Source organism: Balaenoptera borealis (assembly GCF_965194805.1).
Source record: "Balaenoptera borealis genome assembly, chromosome: 2".
In the NCBI taxonomy this organism is placed as follows: Eukaryota; Metazoa; Chordata; class Mammalia; order Artiodactyla; family Balaenopteridae; genus Balaenoptera; species Balaenoptera borealis.
In genome coordinates, this window is record NC_138867.1 from 168,397,639 (window position 1) to 168,420,554 (window position 22,916).

At 53.5% G+C, this 22,916-nt stretch overlaps 1 protein-coding gene across 3 annotated transcripts in view; it reads left to right on the forward strand.

Moving 5' to 3' along the window:
• Nucleotides 1-10,191: 10,191 nt before the first annotated feature.
• Nucleotides 10,192-22,916, forward strand: part of WNT3A (Wnt family member 3A) — a 48,251-nt gene continuing 35,526 nt past the window's right edge. For all 3 annotated transcript variants that reach the window (XM_082379504.1, XM_082379505.1, XM_082379506.1), the window contains exon 1: nt 10,192-10,475. In XM_082379504.1, the coding sequence (XP_082235630.1) occupies nt 10,405-10,475 (71 nt within the window). In that variant the 5' untranslated portion in view covers nt 10,192-10,404. The remainder of the gene's footprint in view (nt 10,476-22,916) is intronic.

A 22,916-nucleotide genomic window follows, 5' to 3' on the forward strand; every position in this document is an offset into this window, starting at 1 on the left:
TACAGAAGAAACAAACACAACATTGTAAAGCAACTATACTCCAATAAAAATTAATTTTAAAAAATAAAAACTTCTGTTCATCTAAAGACAATTTTGAGACAATAAAAATGCAAAGCATCAGACTGAGATAAAAAATGTTCACAGTATACATATGTGACAAAGGTCTTGCATCCAGGCTGTATAAAGAACGCCTACAAATCAAAAGTAAAAAGACAACATAATAAAACAGTGTGTTAAACACTCAAACAGACACTTCAAAGTAAGAAGATATACAAATGTTATTAGAAAAATGCAAAGTAAAACTACAGTGAGCTACCACTTCACACCCACTAGCAGAACAAAAATTTAAATGAATGAATAACATCAGGATTTTTGCTTCCATGGAGTAAGAGGGAATGGATTTACCTTCCTATCTAAAACAACAGCAACAAAGAATAAAAGAGAAAAGAAATGGGCAAAATACATAAAACAACAGACAGTGAATGTGAAAACAGTGCAGGACAGTGATCCCTAAAAGAGGGAAAGCAAGCAAGGTCAGCTCTACAATTGTTCAGTTGACTGTCTGGGGAGAGTCCACGTTGAGGTAGGGAGAAGGACCCAGAAGGAGCCTGGGGTCTTCCTGAGCTGAGGATACAGAGTCGGGAGTCTAAGAATCCAGATTGGATGGAGTTCACAACACAGAGCACTGGAGAGGAGAGAGCTGCATGGAGAGTGTTCTTGAGAGTTGCAGAGGGCTCTCTCAAGTCATCCATGACTGCTGATCAGCACATACATGTGATGAAAATACTCAAAGCCAGAGAAGGAACCACCTGAAAGAATCAGAGAAATAATCTCCATAGCTCACACAGGTCAGCAACAGTTTATGTTCCCAACAGCCAGACTGGAAAAGCCTCATAATTCAGAGGACATCAGATAGAGTCATCAGAAGTACACTGCCTCAGTGCTAGGGAAAAGTTAGCCCTAGACTAAATCCTGCTCAGGTCCTGACAAACAAAGCTTAAAAGAAAGCCTCAGAAGAAGTTTTCAAGTAACTTAACTGTATTCAGAATAAAGCTGAAGAATTTTTATAAGAATACAAAAGTATTCAGCGAAATAAGCTAAAATTCACAATGTCTGACTCTCAATTGAAAATTACCAGACCTGCAAGTAAGCAGAAAAATGACCCATAATGAAGAGAAAAAGCAATCAAGCAATAGAAATAGACACAGATGAGGCAGATGAGAAAAATAGTAGATAAGCACATCAACACAATGACTGTAGGGATTTCACATATTTGTGAAGGTAGAGGAAAAACTGAACAGGTTATGTAGAGACAAGGAATATAGGAGGGTAATGACACTTCTAAAGTTGAAGACTACAATATTTGAGATGGCACATACACTGGATGGGATTGATGGCAGATCAGACATGGCAGAAAAGAATATTAGTGAACTAGAAGACATAGAATAGAAGAAAAGGCTGAAAATACGAACAGAAAATCAGTGAGTTGTGGGAGAACTTCAGGCAGCCTAATACTTGTATAATTGGAGTCCCTGAAGTTAGGACACAGATTTGTTTATTATTTATTATTAGAATTGCCTATACATTTGTGGAGGTGAAACAAATCCAAAACCCACAGAAATTTAGGAAGAGATCACAGGTAGGTTCAAACCATGGGGTCTTTGAAAAGATCACTCTAGCCAGACTTATAAGGAAAAAGAGAGAGAAATTAATAATACCAAGAATTAGAAAGGTTACATCTCTACAGATACTACAGATATTAAAAATAAAAAATATTATTAACATCTATACGCCAATAAATTTAACTTCTATGAAATGAACAAATTCCTTAAAAGACAGACTATCAAAGCTCACTCAACAAGAAATAGGTAACCAAAATAGCCCTACATTTATTAAAGAAATTAAATGGATAGTTACAAACCTTCCTATAGAAACCTTTTCTTCCTGAGAACACTTTAGGCACAGAAGGCTTCATTGGTGAATCCTACCAATCATTCAGGAAAGAAATAATAGCAATATTCCACAAATTCTTCTAGATAATTAGATTTGGGAACACTCATGAGTAGCCTATGAGGCCAGCATTATCCTGATGGCAAAATCAGAAGAAGATATTATAAAAAAAGAAAATATCAGACCAATATCCCTCATGTACATAAATGCAAAAATTCTTAATTAAGTTTTAGCATATCCAGTTGAACAATATGTAAAGAGGACAATAAATCACGACCAAGTGAGATTTATCCCAGAAATGCAAGGTTGGTTTGACATTTGAACATCAATTAATATAACTCAGTAAAATAACAGACTGAAAAATAAAAACCATATAATTGTCTCAATAGATGCAGAAAAATCAATTGACAAATTCTGACATTTGGATAAAAACTTTCAGCAAACTAGGAACACAAGGGAACTTCCGCAACCTGATAAAGGGCATCTATGAAAAACCTACCATTAACATCATACTTAAATGAAACACTGTGGGCCTGTTCCCCATTATCAAGAACAAAGCAAGGATATCTACTCTCACCACTTTTATTCAAAATTGTCTTAGAGTTTCTGGCCAACTCAACAAGGCAAGCAAGAGCTGAAAGGTATCTGGAATTGAAAGGAAGAGTAAAAATGTCTTTATTCACAAACAACACCATGTCTATGGAGAAAATCCTACAGAATCTATGAAAAAAACCACACTTAGAACTAACAAGTGAGTTTAGGAAGGATACAAGATCAATGTACTCAAATCAATGGTATTTCTACGTACTAGCAACAAATAATGGAAATGGAAATTGAAAGAAACAATATCATTTAAAATAGCATCTATCTCCTAGACTAAGAGGAAAGAGCTGGTCTAGAGGGCAGGTGGAAGATTTAGGAGAGAGAAGAGCCTGGAGACAATGAGAACAAATGTCTGCTGAATCTTCTGGACGAACTGGGCTGGTGGAAATTTCATCCTCTGAGGCAGGAGAGATGGAAGCCCCACAGCAGGTCATATGGGGAACGCTGATGGCCTCAATTTCCCAGTACAACCCTCTGGACAACATGAGAGAGGAGGGATACCTATTGAGAGCAGGCAGAAGGAGCTGCACTGGTAGGGGGAGGTGGGGATGCTAGGTGGAAAGGCTCTGCAGAGCAGGGAGGTAGAGAGAAGGCCCACCAAGAGGCTGATGGCCTCGTAGGAAACACATTGTCAAGTCTCATTGGAGCCAGAGAACAGCAAGAGGGGAAGGGAGTGGTCAGAGGAGACCTTGGACAGCCTCAGCCCCCCTGCCCCTCCCTCCCATGATCACGCCTCACCTTTCCTGACCCACTGACCACGACCTTGAGGTGTGGGAAGGTAACACCCCAGCCTCGCTCAGTCCAGGGAGATGGCAGCTGATGGTGCATATTCTTCCCTCACCATCACTGGTGGAGGCACCGAAGGTTATGCTGAGGGTTCAGTGCACCAAAGGAGAGGGCAATCGAGCGCAGAGGGAGTTGCGGACCGTGAGCCTGGGCGACAGGGAGGCGGGAAAGATGCTGCATAGGAGGCGTCCAGTCCCTAACCCTAACCCTCTGAATGCCAGCCCCGTGGATCTTGCGCTCAACCCCTCCAGGCCTCAGCTCTGACTCATGTCCTGAGGATGGTAACACCGCTTCTCAAGTGGTTCTGGGACCACGTGATCACCCCGGTTGCCTAATGCAGACCAGCCGGGACTGTGGTCACTGCCATTACCAGGAGGACTATCATCTGCACTCAAGACTTGGGAACGCCAAAGGCTGGGGAGGTGCTGAGGCTTGTTCCACCCACAGCTGAGCCCAGCTGGGCACTGACTGCAGGTGAGGGACCTAGGAGTGGCCCCAGGTGTCCCATCCATGCCACCTCATTCAACATCTCCACACGGTGGCAGTATTGTCCTAGAAGCGGAATTTCGGCAGGTGGCCCCTCAAACACTAATGGCACCACAGGGAGGCTGTCACAACAAAACTTAGCACGTTAGAATGGCTGGGATAGGACTTCCCTGGTGGCCCAGTGGTTAAGAATCCACCTGCCAATGCAGGGACACGGGTTCGAGCCCTGGTCCAGGAAGATCCCACATTCCATGGAGCAACCAAGCCCATGTGCCACAACTACTGAGCCTGAACTCTAGAGCCCGCGAGCGACAACTACTGAAGCCCACACGCCTGAGAGCCCGTGCTCTGCCACAAGAGAAGCCACCACAATGAGAAGCCCGCGCACCACAACGAAGAGTAGCCCCCACTCTCCGCAGCTAGAGAAAGCCCTCACGCAGCAAAGGAGATCCAACACAGCCAAAAATAAATATAAAAATAAAAATAAATTAAAAAAATAAAAAAGAATGGCTGGGATAATATAACACTCTCTTTTCACAGGTGAGCGAGGCCTCAGAGTCAGGATTCTAGGCCCCACAGGAAGCCAAGATTCTGGGACAATTAATCTACAGATCGTAATTGTTGTGATGAGAGTCTAGGAGTCCAGAAATTCCACGATGTTGATTTTAAAATTCTTTTTTCTTACGGTTCTAAGACTCTATCTGTGGTTTCCTGCTTTGAGAATCAAATGATGCCAAGATCTGACGGCTCTACTTATTCAGCTGCTCTGGGCCCCATGATTCTACGACTGAGTGGTGCCAGCATTTAGAGAGTTCATTCATTCCTTTAAGCAGAATTCACCACGTGGCTACTTAAGAAGTTAGAAAACTCAGTAGCCCTACTTCCATGACTCTTGGATTCCATCCTCCCTTCGTTCCCCACACAGAGATCCACAATTCCCACAACATCAGGCCACCTCTGTCCGTCTGAGGAGAGCAGGCTCAAGAATCATGCAGCCTGGGAATTCCCTGGCGGTCCAATGGTTAGGACTCGGCGCTTTCACTGAAGTGGCTCGGGTTCAATCCCTGGTGGGGGAACTAAGATCCCGCAAGCCGCATGGTGTGGCCAAAAAAAACCCAAAAAGAGTAATACAACCTGCAACCAGAATAGGACCAGCCATGTCTCTTGCGCTCCAAGTCCTAAGTGGAGGGGATGGAAGGTTAGGGTGCTAGCACAGAAAGACACATGAGGTAGGGCTGCACACTGGAGACTGGATTATGGGGGATATTTGCCCCACAAGCCTTTGATGATAGCTTCCCATATGACATCCAGAGGCTGGGCGCTTGGTGTTCCAGGAGCAGATGTCCTGAAAGGCGTGAAGAATCCCTGGGGTATGAGATCTAGAAACCAGGGTGCATTCTTCCTCACTCTCTGCTGCTCACCCTGAGCCTACTTTCTCTGTGCAAAGAGCGGGCTGACCTAAGGTTCCAGTCACTTCCATGAATCAGAGCCTCTGATCAAAATCGAAATGGAACTCTCAGGGGAACTTAGAAGAGGTAACCATGTGAGGGGAGAGCAAGCTATGGGATGGTATCTTGAGACAGACGGATTTGTTCTCAAAGGGACTTCCTCAAACCTCTGCAAATGCTCTCTCCAGGGACTCCAGAGGGCAGGGAACCCAGCCCACCAGATACCTCACCCTTCATCCACGGGAGTCAGCTCAGAAAGACGAGCAGACACAGACCAAGTTTGCTCTCCTGTGGACACATGCCTCCCTGCATGCCCTCTCCATCCCAGCCATAAGCTTTTCAGGCTCCTGCCACACAGCCTTCAGAATTATGAGTCCCGCCACCAGTATTCAAATCTTGGAGGGACTTACTCTTGTGAGGAACACATTATCTCCAGATACACAAGTCTCAGAGAGACTGAGACCCCAATCCTGCCTTGACTCCCTCGGGGGACCCAGGGAGAGTTGTATCGTAACCCTCACTGAGCCACCTTGCCCAGAATGCAGAGACAGATGCTTCCAGGCGGTGCTGGGTGAGACCATGGCCCCACATCACTGGGCAGAGCCCTGGGCACCCAGGGCATGTGGTGTTGTCACCGTCTCAAAGAGCACTGGGGAAGTCATCTGATCCAACAGCCTGCCGTTACAAGGAGAACCTTCCAGAGAGACTAGAGGAGGTGAAAATTTCACCAGGGATCTGAACTGGAGAGGAGAGGCTCTTAGAACACCAACAAAACTACAGACTAAGATGGAAAGATGTGGACAATAGTAAGAGCCAATGAACACACAGCAGGATTAGACACAGGTAGGACACATGAAGAGGTGCACCTGCAGCAAAGAAAGGGATGGGGGAGGCAGAAAAGCCAAGATGACCCATGCATCTCAGGCCCACCCAAGAATCATGGTTCCCAAACTTTGTGCCAAGGCACCCTGGGGTGCCACAGCAAATTCCCAGGGTACTGCAGGATATTTTAAATGTTCAAGGAACACATGGCGATACGGTCCTCTCTGTAGGACAGACACCTACTGGCTCCAGGCAGTTCTGTTTCAGCTTGGATGGTGGCACATTCCTTTGTGAAGCTGAGTTTCTGGCTTTTGCTGTGATTAAAAAAACAAGTACCAAGTGAAAACTGCTGAAGAACAGGAAGTAAGCTGTCCTCCCTGGGGCTGCAGGCACACACTTCCCATTGGTAAGTAACTGCAGTTATGTGAGAATAAAACAAAAATAGTATTTTTTCTTTTAACTTATAAAAATTTCTTTTCCCAAGAGCTACTAATTAATACATTATTTGGACCTAATTACTTGCTACACAAAACTATTAGGCATTTCTTTTGGCCTGGGGCACTGTGAAAAAAATGACAGAGCATGGACAGAAAGTCCGCCTCTGAGTACAAGCACCCCACCCCTGAAGAGCAGGTGTTCCAGGAATGACAGCCCCCAAGGCAGGTCAGGGAAGCTTCCAGAAGGGGCTTAGAACCAAATGGGCCTGGAGGTAAGAAGAGCACCCGCTCTTCTGACCATAGACCTTCATCCTGTCTGCCTGTGGCCCCTCTGAGGTGACAGCTGCAGGGCTCCTCGGCTTCCAGCCACTGGCTACCCAGAGCCTTTCCTGCCTCCCCTCAACTTTTTAGAAAAGAAGGAAGTGCATGAATGATTAGGCAGTTAGTGTCTGAAAGTCTGGCTGCCTTCTCCCCAGTACAGGAAGGACCACTACCTGATACTTACCAGGCAGGGATTCAAATGCTACCACAGATGACGGTTCACTACCTCAGAAAGCAAAGTGCCCTCTCATCTGGCCTCTTTCCTCCACACCAGGTCCTTGCCCTCCCTCCCCCACCTCCCAGCAGGGGCCTCCAAAACTCCTGGGACCATACCTTCCTTCCCCTCCAGGACTATTCTGGAAGGAACACAGCCACCAGGGGCCTCTGGAAGACCTATGGTGAGGCAAAAAAAAGATCTTTTCTCCAGGGGCATCCATAAATTCTTCAGAATGTTGAATTAGACCTGTGACCATGGGTCAGTCATGGAAGCTCCCTCTGTGTGACAGCAGAGGGCGCTGCCAGGAAGGCATCCTCCCCTTCACCTTCAGGGAGGGAGCCCAGACTCCACGGCCAGGGTGAGCAGCTGTGTGGAGCAAAGGCATGCCACACCACAAGGTTGCCTCTATCCTTAAGTCAGGTTGCAGAATTTCCAGCTGAACACCAGGGAGCAGGAAAGAATCCCACTCACTCAGTTATGATAGAAACATCCTCCTTCTGCACCTGCATTCTCTCTACCCCAACCTGGGGATGGTCCCCATCCCCATGCTCCTGGGCGTCTGGGAAACAGACTTAGGGAGCTTCTATCATGCCCAGAAAATGGGGTGGGACGCCCGTTCCCCTGTGCCATAACTTCTATGTAAGTCTCACAGGGTCTGTGGAGGGCAGGTGGCCCCTGCCATCCAGACTCAGGTGGCACCACTCTCCAGCCTTCCCTCCGAGGTTCTGCCACCCATCTGGAGATCCCTGCTCCCCCTCTTCTGTGCACTCACATGGGTTGTTTGAGGTCAAAGCTTTCAAAAAGACCACAGGATGGGGGCAAAGGAAGAGCGCCCTGCAAGATCACCAGGTGGAAAGGGCCAGCTCTGGAAGCTTCCAGACCAGTGCCATCATGCAGCTTGCCCTGGTTGCAGCTCTCCCAAAGGAACGCTGTGATGCACATTTTTCAAGGAACTCTAAAGAACTGGGAGTCTTCACGTGGGAGCGGGAGCGGGGCAGTTCTCAGCTCTCCCTCTCTCTCCCTGCACCATGGGAGGCTCCCCCCAAGCTCAGGGTGCCCAGCTTACTCTCCCTCCCTACCACCTAGTATAGGCAGAGGGCAGGGACCAAATGAGGAAGAAGCAAGCAGCAAAAGGAAGAAAGGAGGGGCCTGGCAAGTGAGGTGGCAGGAGGGAGGACTGAGGAGGCAGCGCCCACCTGCTCCATTCTCTGCAGAGCCCATCACAGCGGGACAGCCGGTCCTTCGGTCCTTCGGTAGGGCACAGCCACCCCCGTATGTGTGTGAGGAGCCAGCAGCCTCTTGGGGGCTCCTCATAACAGCTCTAATCCCAGGGCCCCACAGTTGGGAGAGCGGGGGTGGGGGCCTGCTGCACTGGGATTGGCCCCCACCCCACTCCCACAGCCCAGGTCCCCAGTAACGCAATAATTGGGTGGGATTTTCACTGAGAGAGAGGGGAAGTCCAGAGGAAGAGAGCTAACTACCCACCCTGCCTCATTCCAGAATTCTTCCCTCCTTCCCTCTTCGGGTGAGGGGGCACAGTGACTCAGAGGAGGGGTAGAAGGACCAGGCATGCGTAGACTCAACTGGATCCCATTGGCAGTGCAGAGAAAAGGGAACATTCCTTGAAAGAGAATGGCTTTCGCTCCACATCTGGGAAGGAGCCCCTGATGCAGTCACCGAGGTGACCCCTGGTCCAGAGTCCACAGGACCCCACAGGCTCCCTTTACAGATGGGAAAACCAAGATGGATGGGGGCAGCATGCCGTGGGGTACGGCCTGCCTCTTGTTCTCCAGCCAGTGCTAAACCTGGAGGGTTGCTGAGTCACCCCCTGCCCCAAGAAGCAGCCACATGCCGGCCAGTGGCCTCTCCATCGGGCCCCCACATTCTGCAGGTCACATGGTAAGGCAAGGCTCAGGGGCTGTGGAGGAGCAGATGGTCCACTTGAAAAGAGACATCGTAGAAGAGCTTGGAGTTGGGATTTTTATTCACGGTTCTCCTCCCCTCAGTTGCGAAACGGTGACATGGATTCCTGCTACCCTTTCTTCACAATCACTGAGACTGACTGGGTCTCCTGCTAATGCACAAGGTGGGGGAGGGAAGGGAAGTTGGGAAGACATCTGGACTTGGATCCTCCTCTCCCCAAATAACCCTGGCTCCTTTCTCCCTGGGCTGCAGGTGAATATGCAAACAGAGCTTTGCGTTGGACTGGGAGCTGGAGAACTGGCTAGCCACTCTGTGTGACCTTGGATAAGTCACTTTCCCTCTCTGGTCTTCTCTTTCCCCATCAGCAAAAATCATAAGCCTTACCTAAGTTGTCAGAAATCCCTTCTGGCTGAAGAGGCCAGCAGCCCTGGGCAGACTCCGCGGTCAGTGGTCCCAGAGCCAGGGCGTTAACCGGCTACACTGTCCTTGGGCACCGGAAGCATCAGGACTGCCGTTCCCTTCCCTGGTGGGGTGTGGGGGAGAAAGAGGAGCTGTCAACACCTGGGCCCTAAACAGAGCTGGACTGTTTCCCAGTAGTGACTTTCAGAAACGTGGCTGCACCCTAGATGCCCACCCAGCAGCTGTCCCCAGACAGGCCGTCCCCATTCTGGCCGCTCGCCATCGACCCAGCTCCCAGCGGACCAGCAAGGGGCCGTTCGAGGAGACAAGCCTCGGACGGACGGACCCCGAGCAAGGAGATGGACGAAAGGGAGGCGCAGCCCGACCACCTAGAGGGCAAGGGACAGAGCGCGCGACAGAGCAGGGGCAGGAGCGAGAGCTGGACAGCGCGTCGCACGGTGAGCGCAGGGCGCGCGGGACTCCACACCTAAGGAGCCGCCCATAAGCCCCGAGGGGGCGCGGCCCGGGAGCTCGGAGGGGATACCTGCGGACCATGCAGTCCCGGGTGCCGGCCGGCCGCCAGGCCAAGCTGCCAATCTGGCACAGCGCAAAGCTTGGAGCCGGCGCACCCGCGCACCCCCGCGCACCCCGCGGCCACGGGAGGGGCCCGCGCTGCAGCCGTCACCGAGCTAGCTCCCAGGGCCCCGCCCGCCCCCTGCCTGCCCCGCCCCGGCCCAGGCCCCGGCGGGCGCCCCCCGCGGCGCTGCCCCGCCCCCGCCGTCCCGCGCCGCCCCGGGCCCCGGCCCGCCGCCCGGCCGCCGGCCCACCTGGCGCAGCGCCGCCCTCGGAGCCCGCGCACCCGCGCACACCCGCGCACACCCACGCACACCCGCGCACCCCGCAGCCGCAGGAGGGCCCAGCGCCGCCGCCCGCGAGCTCCCAGGGCCCGGCCCGCTCCGGCGCCCGCGCTCTCGGGGCGGACTCCTGGCCCTCCGAGATCTCCCGCCCGGCGATGGCCCCGCTCGGATATTTCATATTCCTCTACGGCCTGAAGCAAGCTCTGGGCAACTACCCGATCTGGTGGTGAGTGAGCCTTCCTCACGTTCTCCCCGGCCTCTGTGCGTCCCCCAGCCGCCGTCCCCTCGGGCAGGGCCCCGCGGTGGCCCAGAGCCCGCGCTCTGCCCAGCCCTCCTGTTCCGAGGGTGGTTTGTTTTCCTTGGCGGCCACTTTCGACCTGTTCGGGCCGGGACTGGGACGCGGGTGGCGGAGTTTCCGCAGACATTGATCCGTCGGGCATAGAGGGGCTCCCGGCGTCGGACGGGGCGAGCAGTGAGCTGGGGAGAGGCAGGAAGTGGGACAGCACAGATGGCATGAAAGCTCGGGCAACCAGAGGCCAAGAGAAGCCAGGAGGGCGAGCTGGGAGAGGGAGATCCGCCTGAGACTTTCCTTAAGGACATGTCTTACACACACACACACACACACACACACACCTTAAAACAAAGTCAGTGAGACAAGACCGAACAGCTCGGAGCAGCGTAGTTACGTAAAGACTGCGGGGACCCGGCCGGGAGTGGCGGGCGCATTGGGGCCAGCACCCGGCCCTCCTGCGCCTTCCTGCCGCTGTCCCGACCGCGATGGTAAGGAGGGGCTTCTGGAGAGGTAAAGAGGGAGAAAGCATTGCGTTTGAAGGCTCCTTAGTGAGAGGCTCCGCGAACCCACATCTGAGAGGGCTGGGGCGTTCCGTCTTCCACCCCAGACAAGACACGTTCCCGTGAGACCCTCCTAAATCTGGCGAGGGAAGTGCAGATAAACCAAGGGAAGGGTCCTGAGGGTCTACAGCTCATATCATGAGGGGAGGAGGGAAGCGAATTTGGTAGAGCCCCCACAGGCAAGGGCCACCCCAGCTCCCCAGTGGAGAGGGGAGGGGCGCTTTGAGATGCCCAACATTTGACGAACACAACTGGGGGGAATGCGGGAGCCGAGCGGCCTGGGCGCGCCGCTGGAGGAGACCCAGATCGGCGGAGAAAAGCCTTCACACACACATGCGCGCGCGCGCGCGCGCGCGCACACACACACACACACACACACACACACACAGAGCCAGGAACTCTCTCCGACGGCTTGCCTGGAATTATAATAATTACGCCGAGGGGAAGTTGGGGCGGGGGGAGACTGAGTGAGCCGAAGTACATCTAATCCGATAATAATTTTTCTCTTCGAGATTGTTCAGGAGCGGGGGCGCCCTAGGTGTGGGGCTCGGGTCCAGGCGCAGCCTGGCGGGACGGGGCGGGGCAAGAAGGAGGCACCGGCGGGTACGAGGGCCTGGGAGAGGTGGCGGGGCGGCGGGGACTTGCTTCGGGGACCCCCGCGGGTCCCGCACCCGCGCGGCACCTGCAGCGCCCGGTCGTCTTCTGGAGCACAGGATGCAGCGGGCGTGCCTCCCGACGCGGGGACACTGACGCCGGGGGAACCAAGGGAGCGCGTCTGAGAGAGCCCCGCGGCCGCCCGCTCCCGCGCAGGCTTCTAATTAGAACCCGCCGCCGCATTCCTGGGCGCTAGTGGAAGCGCCTTCGCCCCCGCGCTTCTTCTATAAACAAGGGCCCTGTCACCAGCCTCTGGCTACCCTACGCGGTGGAATCTTTGTCCTTTTGGCCCTGAGTGTCCCTGGCCTTGCTCCCCTCAACACACGTATGTCACCCTTTCCACCTGGGCCGTATGTGTTCCATTTGAAAGGATCCTGGGACATGCTTGGTGCATCCGGCATTCTCCAGATCAGTGGGGAGGGGCGTCTTCTCCCCACTGCCTCCCGTTCAGTGACCCACCCAATCAAGAGTCTAGAGCAACCTTTTGGCCCCAGAGGGAAGACGGCGCCATGGAACCCCCCACTTTGCTCTCCATAGGATTCTCACATTCAGTGATTCTCTTGTTTCCTGGGAAGAAGCATCTTCGGTGGCCACAATCTCAGGGCTTACTGGGGACCAGCAGTTTCCTCTCCTCCTCCCCTCTGCCCCCAGGCCAGCTGGACACAGGAAGGACGTGGTGTCTCCACAGTGAACATGAGCATAATGAAAAGGAGGGCTCACAGAGAAAGAAATGGAGTTTAATAGCAGGCGGAAGGCTTTCTATCTTCATACCCTACCTGATGGAGTTTCCCACAGGTGGCTCCTTCTTTCTCTTGCCAACCCCCTCTCCCGCTTCCCTCCCTTCCCCAAGTGAGGCCTTGGAGGGAGACCCTCTCTTTATAACTTCTCACCTTCACACTCAGCCTCCCTAATTGGTATTCTGTTTCACCTTCCCTCCCCAAAATAAAGCCACTGTTCTCATCACTTCTCTCCACCCCACCCCCAGCTCCTCGCATATGAAAGTGAAAGTGACAGGGACTTCCTCACCTGGAGAAACAAGGAAACAGCCCAAATTGGGAGTAATTAGGCTTTGAAGTTGGTGTGGTCTTGGTGGGAGTGTGGAAGGAGAGGAGGAGGTGATGCTGCATCCTGTGGGAATTTAAAGAGCCAACTGCCTCCCCAGGACCGTCTCGGAAGTGTCCTTCACCCTAGATGCTCAAGGTCCAAAGGCAGGTCCCAGCAGAGGCACAGAGAGACAGCCCTAAGACCAGAATGTTGAAAGCTACAGAGACCTCCAAGAGGTCTGTGCTCCTTGTGTGACAGACAACGGGGTGGGGGGCGGGATCCAGAGAAGAGACCTGGGAGGTGACAGGACAGAGGCCTGGGCACCTGACCCCAGAGGCACAGCATGACCAGATGCCAGCTCCCCACAGGGCCATGTACTGCAAACCTACAGGGAGGCCCTAGCCCCCTCCCCCTCACTCCCCTTGTCCAGACTGAATTCTTATTTAATTAGAATTGATCACAAGGATCCATGTGAGCACAGAACAGGCATCATGGTCAAGGGGAACACATGGAACCCTTGAAGAACAATACCCAGTGTGCACCTGTGCTCCATGATGTGCTTTGGGCACCTGCCTCCTACTTCCCATGTCTGGGCTGATGGCATCTTGTGATCCCCCCGTGGCCTAGCCAGGGCCCTGGAGGTCAGCCTCTTTTCTCCCCTGCCCCCTCACCATGGGGCCAGGCCCCTTCATTTCCCCCACCAGGTTGCAATGCCCCATTCCCACCATCTTCTGCCTCTGTTCTCACTGCCCTCCCACCCTCCACTCTAACCCCGTACCCTCACTGCCCCCAGAGCTCCAGCAGCAGTGCTTTTACCTGCCCAGAGAGCCCGGCCCCCCTTTCCCTATCAGGAGCCCCTTCCTGCCACCCAGCTCCTCACCAGTCTCTGCTGGACCTAGGGCTCCCCAGCACTGAGTGGCACCTGGAGTGGGCATCACCCCAGCTGGCCCAGGAAGTTCCCATGTTCACGCCCCGTCTTCTCCCACCCCTGGGCCAGCCCAGTAGCCTGAGACATGCTCCCAGTGCAGCATTCTCTGGTTCTCCCCCCTTTCACTGCCTCTTCACCCTCCTCCCTAGCCCCCGGCACCCCACACTCACGTGCACGCAGACACCCTGCTCTGAGAATGTGTCCAGACCCCAAGGAAGGCCAGCTCAGCTGTCACCTGCCCCCCACCTTCTAGAACCTCCTCTCTGCACAGCCTTCCCTGGCGCCAGCCCCACCGGTTCTTCAGGCCCAGGGGTCTTCTCAGTCCCGGGTGGGACATAGGCTTCCCTCAGTGGGAACCCACTATTTGGGGGTGAAGGTGCACGTGGAGTTCAGGGAGAGTGAACAAGGGCTCTGGAGGCAACGCCCAGGTCCCACAGCCTCGAAGGGTGGGTGAGGTGGGGGCTGAGGAGGAGGAGGAGGAAGGGAGGGGTGAGCAGCCACACGAGGTGAGAGGTTGCCTGTGTCAGATGACACGGGACCTGGGAGGGCTGAGCAAGGCTCTGAGGCTTCTCAAGCAGGCAGGGCCCAAGCAAGCAAGACTTCCTGAGCTGCCCTGCCTCTGTGAGCCTGCACCACTGCGAGTCCCTCCCCAGGCAGCCCTGTCCCTCCCTCCAGTCCTTCCTTCTCACTCTGCCCTGTTTGTCTGTCCCTCTCTCTCTATGTCTCTCTCTCTGTGTGTCTCTCTACCTCTCTGTCTCTGTCCATCTCTCTGTCTCTCTGTGTGTCTGTCTGTCCCTGTCTGTCTCTGTCTCTCTGTCTGTATTTATCCCTCTCTACCTTTGTCTCTGTCTCTCTGTGTCTCTGTCTCTATCTCTCTCTGCCTCTCTCTGCAGCTCTGAGGCTGGTGATGGTAGTGGCTAGCCTATGAAACTAGAGAAATCCAGACACCAGTTCGACACCCCCAGTGTTGTAGGATCTCAGGGTGCTGGGAACGATGTTCCTCCACAGAACCACCAATGCACATCCTTTTCCTGAGGAGCAATGTTAGAAACAACCATAGGTAAAATATATGTGGTCAGAAACCTTGTTTTGTGCCACCAAGTTGAATACCCATCATCTTGATTCCTTGAAAGCCCACCACGGCACACGCTCCTTCCAGAGCACAAAAGCGTCACTCACCTCTCACATCCAGCTCTCTCTGACTTGGCCACCTAAACACTTGGGACTCTGTCTGGGGCTCGGGTGCAGCAGCTTCTCCCAAGCTGGCTAACCCTGCATTTTACTGGGCTTCTTGTCATTTTTTTAAAAAATGATTTTGTTTTATTTGCACAAGCCTGCTGGAATTCTTTGTGACAGGGAAGAGGGTGAATAAATACAGTTGAGGAGGAATACAGTCTGAAGGGGTTGTAAAACCACACTTTCCACGGTGGGTCCCAATTACAAATCTCCAGCCTGCAGGAATAGGAATTGCCTTGTTCCAGAGGGGCTCTGCCACCGTCCTGCAGGTGTGGCCCAGGACAGGGGAAAGCAGGGCTTGGATGTACCACCTGTCCATGAAAGTATCAGTTATACTCAAAGTGTAGTCCACAGACCAGAGCCCATCCATGAATGGTTGTCCATGAAGAAATAAGAATGGAAGTTGAAACTAGGTGTTTGGGAACAGTCATGGCGGTTTTTTAAATGTATTATGTATTATTTTGTGCAGCATTTTAATATAATCTATAAGAATGGGTTAGAAATGTAAAAAACCCCAAAACCAAGTTCTCTAGCTAGTTTGAGAAGCCAAAGCCCCCCACGGTAGGCAACCCCCGGTATGCCCAAGTCCGGGATCATCCACGTGGACCACATCCCCTCAAGGCTTCGCCACCCAGCACTTGCCATTTGCGTTTTGGAAACAAATGCCAGAGTTTGTATTTGCCCCTTTTAAGTGTAGTTGAAGGACTGGAGCCACCCATTGTTGAGAAGTGTCAGGGGAAGACCCCACTGCTGTTCAGTGTGTGAGAGGCTCTTGGGGAAGGAGGACTGGACTTCTGTGTGGCTCCAGCAAAGGCTGGGAGCAGAGGCTACAGGTGACCAAGAGGCAGATTTTGGCTCAGTATAGGAAAGGCTTCCTTCGTCTGAGAGTGATGGTGGTGAGCTGCCCATCCCTGTAGGGGTAGAAACAGAGGCTGAGGAAGGAGCAGACTGCTTTGGGTGGAGGGTTCCCATGGACACGTCAGCGGCTGAGAATCCGAGGTTTACAAGGCCCACATCCTCCCCCCACCCCCACCGTGGTCAGCACTGCAGCTAATAGTCTTCCTGGTAAGTCCCCTAGACTCCACCAGGCACAGTTGGGGTAGTTTGGTTCACAGTTACACAGCAATCGATAACCCCATCCTGGCATGCCTTTACCCGCCACCCCCCAGCAGCATGCCCTCCCCACCTAGTGCACCTGCATCACATCACACTTCCCCCTGGCCTCGCTCAGCTGGTCCTGGATCTGACTATACCCGCCTCCTCACTCCTCACCTGGCTGGGCTGGATGCTGTGGGGTGACATGAAGAGATGGAGAATAAGGCTCTGACTCCGGCCAGGCTGCCTGATCCCAGGGGAACCTGTCCTTCCCTTTGTAGAATTGTCACAAGGACGGCACCTATATCACCAGGCTGTGAAATCCCGTGGGGTATTTGTTCTCCTTCCTCCCCTCCTGACCCTTCACCCCTTGTAGCTCCTAGATAAGATTTGGTTGAACAGATGAATGAAGGAATGAATGGATGGAATCTTTCCTGTGAAAAACAGAAACTATCAGGTGACCTGTGCTTGGGGACATGAGGACTCAGCTGACTGTTTTTACAACGCCCCTGACTGAGCCCCGGCTCTGGGGCTGGGTCCCCACCAGGCACCAGAGCAGCTCTGCCTCGGTCTCCCTCCCAGCCTCTCCAGGTGACACCCTGGAGGTGTCTCACACTTTGGTGCTTCCACATTCCATCCCCGACAAAACGTGCCGCTGCCGCCCAGGGAAGCGGGCAAATGCATGGCCGCGGGCACGGGAGCCTCTGCCCGCCTGCTGGGACTTGCGCAAAGTATGTGTCAGTAATCCCGGCTCGGCCCGCTGGGGCAGGAGGGGGTGCTGGGAGGGCTGCAGGCAGGGCCATGCAGCCCAGGGGCTGCGAAGAGGTGGCCCCCAACACCAGGGACCCAGGTCTTGGGACCCCTCCCCATGGGCCCTCCCATCGCCACAATTGCTCCAGCTCCTGGGGAGGGGTCTTCCAGGCAGGAGAGAGAGAGAGCACAGAGGCATGTGGGCTTTTGTTGGAGACGCCATAGTGGGTAGAAAGAGAAGGCAGAACCTGGAGGGCTTTGGGGCAGGTGAGCACCCTTGGGGGAGTTTGGGTCCTGTGAACCTCCTGGACAGCTCCATCCAGGAAAGACAGAGCCTACCCATCAAGCTGGGTAGCCATCAACCCACAGGGCAACCAGCCCCACACTCAAGGCCTCTGGTCTCAGGACAGGGACCTGGTCCAGCTGTGGGGAGGCCCTGACCTTAGAAAACAGCAATTTGGGACAGGACAGGCACTCTGGAATCCTCATGTGTCACCAAGGGGAAGACCCATGAGACCAACCAGGGTCCTCCTCAGCAGAGGCCCTGCAGGCAGAGTGCAGAACAGGGGCCCCCAGATGAGGACTGAGCAGAGATCTGTGCCTTCGAAGGACAAGAGAAGATGTGGCCTTGCTCTCTGGGAGTGGCCTCTCATGGCCCAGACATGGGAGGTTGTGCATGAGGAGTGGCAAGCTTCAGCAGGGTCCAGAGAGGGCGGCTAGCAGGGCTGGGAGCACAGAGCACTTCCTGGAGAGGTGGCCCCGGATGACGTGTGGACAGAATGTGCCCCAGCCCCGCCAAGGTGTGAATGAACCTGCCATGCCCATTACTCACTTCCCCTCCAGGAGCCTCTGATAGAATGTGGTCCACCACCTCCTTGGACAGATGGAGAAACTGAGGCCCAGGAAGGAAGGGCAAAAACAGTTAATTCAGTGAATAATACAGCTGGTGACCACATCCTGCCCTCCAGGCCCAGCCAAGCTGTCCTCTCCCTAGAACCCCTCTCTCTTTGAGAATTGCTGTGAAGTCCCAGCTCTCCCTCCAAAATGCGCACAGCCATAGGCAAGGGCAGAGCTGTGCCCACAGTGCACAGGTACCCTGTGTTTGCTGGTCTTGCAAAAAGAAATCAAACCAGGACTCCAGAAACCTAAGAGCCTATGACTCCGTTAAGATCTGCCAGGTAACGGTGCACAGGCACTTAGCCTCTCCGATTGAGGATCCACCCCCAGAGGAGCCAGGCAGGGGCGGGCAGAGAGGGGGCCTGCTCCAGGTCCTGCCTTTGCCCCCAGCCTCTGTCCACGAGAAGAGGCTTCTGCCCTCTGGTTTCGCGGCATATTTACGGTAAAATCCGCTTGAGTGAAGGCCGTCAGCTCAGGTTGGGGCAAAGCTGGCCCAGGCTGGGTCCTGAGTGGCCTCCTTCCCCTGCATGTCACAGCCAGCGCCTTTGCTCTATCTTGAGTAAGACTGTCTGGCAAGGCGCCTGGCCTTTCAACAGTGCAACAGCGCAGTCCTCAACAGGAGCAAACGAGGGAGGAGGGAGAAAAACCATTAGTGCTTTCAGGAGGCAGGCGTGGCTCACGTGGCCCCGGCCACAGGCTGGAATCGGAGTCTAGGAGCCACTTTGCAAACTGCACACGTGGTTGCTTTGGGTTGAAAATGATACTCCCACCCAGAAAAAAATTATTACTAAAAAATTAACCAACAATAGCATTCACAAAAACCTGGAAAAAAAAAAGTTCGTCATCTTACCAACTTAATACAGGCATTTTCCTCATTTTAGGTTCTTATTTCATTCACACATTTTTCATGATCATAATAACAGTGTGCAGAGAAGATCGTGGTCTGTTTTTTAAGGCGTACCATGTCCCATTAAACATTTTGCATCTGTGGGACCTTCTCAGCGATGGTGCTAGCAGTTACTCAGGCCTGTGGTGTGAGCATACTGTAATCTGCTTGCCTGACCGTTGGCCCTTTCTGCTGTATGGATGACCCCGCAAGGAGGTTCTCTCCAGAGTTGGAATTTGGGGTAAAAGCTCAGGGCTCAGAGGGGGGTCCTCCCATATCTGGGCAGGGAAGGGTGCATTCAGTTTGGGACAATCTGGTTTTTAGGGGCCTTCGGGACATCGGATGTGACATCCAGTTGAGCATTTAAAATTCTAGCTCCCAGCCAGGGGGCGGCTGAAGGTGGGGGTGTGGGTGTTTCCTGGGTTGCCACCCTGCACTTCAGGGTTGGCAGCAACAAGGGAAATGGAACAAATTCCTCGCAGGGTGAATTGTGGTGGCCAAGTGCAGGGTGAAGGAAATGGGTGCAGTGAGGGCAGGCTGGCCTCTTGGCCTCTGCCTGCAGGCTGGGCAGGGCCTTCATGCCCCTGTGATTCCCAGGCCCCCAGGACCACCATCCCAAGGGAATGGCAGCACACCCCCCCACCTCCTGCCTGGCTTTCCCTGAGGCCACAGGACACAGCTTTTGCCCATTAGGGCAGGGCCAGCGACCCCTGAGGTCACTGTTGGCTAGAACATCCTGCACTGGCGGTGGCCGTGAGGAGGAGGAGATGCATGGTGATCCCGAGACGAGGTCAGGACCTCACGGTGACCCAGTACATGGGCCTGAGGGTAAAGGAGGGGTGACTGATTGTGGGGTTCCCACCCCCAGCGCTCACCTGAACACCACCATCCCTCCTGTGAGTGGCCCTAAGTCAGGCCCCTTCCATCTCCATCTGGTCCCCAGTTTGCACACCTGTCAAGCATATGAGAGGCTGAGGGAGAGATTGGAAAGTTAACCTGAAGCCCCAGACACCCAGATAAGAGCTCAGAGTGGGTTCCTGGGAGGTTAATGAGGCCTGGTCCACTCTTGTTACCCCTCCAGAGGACCCCTCTCAGCAACACTGGACAGAAGACCATGAGTTTGCCTCCTCGGGGTTTGGAAACGGGCGGTCTATGCCCTGCCTCAACATCCCCCTTCCCACCACAACACTTCTGGAATGTTCACTATTGCTGCTTCCTTCGTCTGTCACCACCCTTGCTCTTTTTAGGATCTTCACCACCTCCGGAAGAGAGATGTGGGGTCCGGCCCCTGCTTATTGCTGGCTCTGGGACACTGGGCTGGAGGGAAGCAAGTGGCCAGCCTCATGGAGACAGATGGGGCTGTGGAGGGCGGGGGCTCACGTCCTGGCCCCACTCCTGAGCCTGGCTGAGCACGCTCTCCCCTGCCTCTATAACGGACCTTGTGTTCTCAAAGAGCAGCACTGGAAGTTTCTGGAAGGCTTGGGATTCAGAAGCAGAAACCAAAGGAAGACCTTGACTGCCAGACCAAAGGGTTTGGATTTGAAGCCTTGGGAGGCTCCCTGGACTCAAAGTCCCAGGACTCAAAGCTGGGCTTACCTTCAGTGATCCCAGAATTGGTGGTTTTCAAACACCAGCAAGCATCAGAATCCCCTGAAGGGCCTGTGAAAACAGGTCACTAGCCCCGAGTTTCTGATTCAGCAGGTCTAAGGGGGCACCACCTTGGAACTTGCATTTCTGACAGGTTCTGTGGTGCACTTGTTGCCCGCCCAGGGGCCACCTTAAGAGGACCCACCTCTCACCCAGCTACCTGGCATGATAGCTGGGGAAACCAAGGTGCAAAGGGTCCAAAGCAACAGGCAAAGTTGACCAGCCAGGGGACAGATTGGGGCCACCACACACATCGCCCTTCAATGATAGTTCTGTGTTGGAAACAGGGTCATATTGAATCCGGGAGACCAATAGTGTTCTGTGTCTTTGGGTTTAGTGGTGTCTGTGTGGGATTTGTTTATTAATATGATGTTTATCTTACTCTCTGTCATGGATTGCATGTTCATGTTCCCCAAGATTTATATGTTGAACCCCTGACCCCCGCAACGTGATGGTGTTAGGAGGTGGGGCCTTTGGGAGGGGATTAGGGTTTAGATGAGGTCATGAAGGTGGAGCCCCCATGATGGAAATAGTGTCCTTAAAAGAAGAGGAGAAGACATTAGAGTTCTCTGCCATGTGAGGACACAGCGAGAAGGGGGCCATCTGTGGACCAGGAACCCTTTGCCAGAACCCCACCATGCCTGCACCCTCATCTCAGACTTCCAGCCTCCAGGGCTGTGAGAAATGAATGTGTGTTGTTTCAGCCATCCTATCTGTACTCTTTGCTGTGGTGGCCCACACTGACCAAGATAATTGTTCATAAATGTTACCTTGTATGTACTGGCATTTAATACATTTTAAGAGCATAATAGCATATCAGAAAGGGGGAGCCTTGGGAAGCCAACCTGCCAAAACCCCATCCTGTCATGTTAACTCGTTGACGTTGGTCAGGTGTCTTCCTCTAGCCCCAGCTTCTTGGTCCAAGAGATTCCCCGGGGTTCCACCTACCAGGTTGTGTAGGTTGGAGAGAGTCATATAGTGGGCAGGGCCAGAGCCAGGACCACACAGGTGATGGTAATGGAGCAGGTGGGCCAGATAAGTAGCTAGGCAGTGGCTAATGGCAGGTGGTGGCAGAAGTGATACCAGGGGCTTGGAAGGAGGAAGTAACCAGCCTCCAAGAGAGAGGCACTGGTCCCTGAGGAGGGGTGGTGCTGGGGACACAAGCAGAGGAGGGGGAGGGAGGGAAGAGCTGTCTAAAGGCTGCGGTAACCAGCCCTTGAAGGTGACAGACGCTTGGGCTACACATGGAGGGGCCACCTCCTTGCGAGGTTCAGTTCCTTCTGGCCTGAGCAGCTTGGAGGGTGAGAGAAAAGAGCCAGCATGAGCAGAGGAGGGAGATGGGGAATATTCAGTCTTCGCTGCATGACAAATGACCAGAGTTATGGCTTCAAACATTACCTGTGCGTTCACAGAGTTCACAGCTCTGCAGGTCGGAAGTCTGGACAGCTTGTCTGGGTTCCCTGTTCAGGGTCTCTAGAGACCAAAATCAAAGTGTCGACCAGTCTGGGGAAGAATGTGCTCCCAACCTCACCCAGCTGTCAAATTCTGGCCCTTGCGGTCCCCATGTACTTGCGGCTGTCTGCCAAGGGTGGTTCTCAGCTCCTCGAGGCCACTTTCTGGTCTCAGAACGCAGCCCCTTCATCTCAGAGCCAGCACCAGCTTCAGACGCTGCTGATGTCTCCAACTTCCGCTACCAGCTGGAGGCTCTGCTTTGAAAGCATGCGTGTGGATAGATTAACTCAGCTTGGTGGCCCTGATTTATGTCTGCTGTCCACTGCAGGTCCTGCAGACATAGCAAGTGTGATCTGTCTATATTAAGAGTTCTGGACAGGAAGGTGGGCACTCTTGATGCCACATCAGAATCTGGGCTTGGTGGGTGGGAGAGCAGGAGAGAAGCCACCTCCTTCCAGGGGTGCATAGCTGCCCTCTGTCCCATCCCCCAAACCCACATGTCCTCTCCCAAATGCTCCTTAGATGTCCCCCTCTGGATGTCAGGCCCCTGGGACAAGAAAATGACATCTTTATTTGTACCCACCACTAACAGCAGTTGAACTCACCTTCAATTATGAATGGAGGTGACAAACTGCAGCAGCATTTGTGGCTTCTGAGATGCTATCACCAGGAGAAAGCAGATACTTTCGTCTCAGATGACAGTTTGCTCAGAGATTACAAAATGCCATTGAGCTCTCAGCCCATCATGTAGGCTCAGTAAAGAAACACACAGCCCTGAATCACGAGCTTGTTCCCTGTTGTAACCCTATGTCAGTCTGCTTGTTTTCTTGTAACTGTTTCTTTCTTCTCCACTTGGTCTGGGATGATGACTTGACTATAGCGCAGAGAGTTTGTGCCGGCCAAACCCACTTCCCCTAGTGGTCACATCTCACATAATTATCAGGATGGAGACCATGCTAGTGCACAGCCGGACACAGGCTGACTTCACCAGTCTCTCCATGGATGCCCTTTCTCTGTTCCAGGATCTGACTCGGGAGCCCAGGTCGCATTTGGTGTCATTGCATTTTATGTGCTCTGAGAACCTGGGGAGGCATAGAGCACCAAGCTGGTGGTGCCCTGTATTTGCAGCACTTTTCAGTTTACAGCATTCCTCTCCCACTAAGCTGTCTCTGGTCCCTGGCGAGACCCTTAGACAGCACAGTACGTGGTTACCCCTGGGGTCTGGG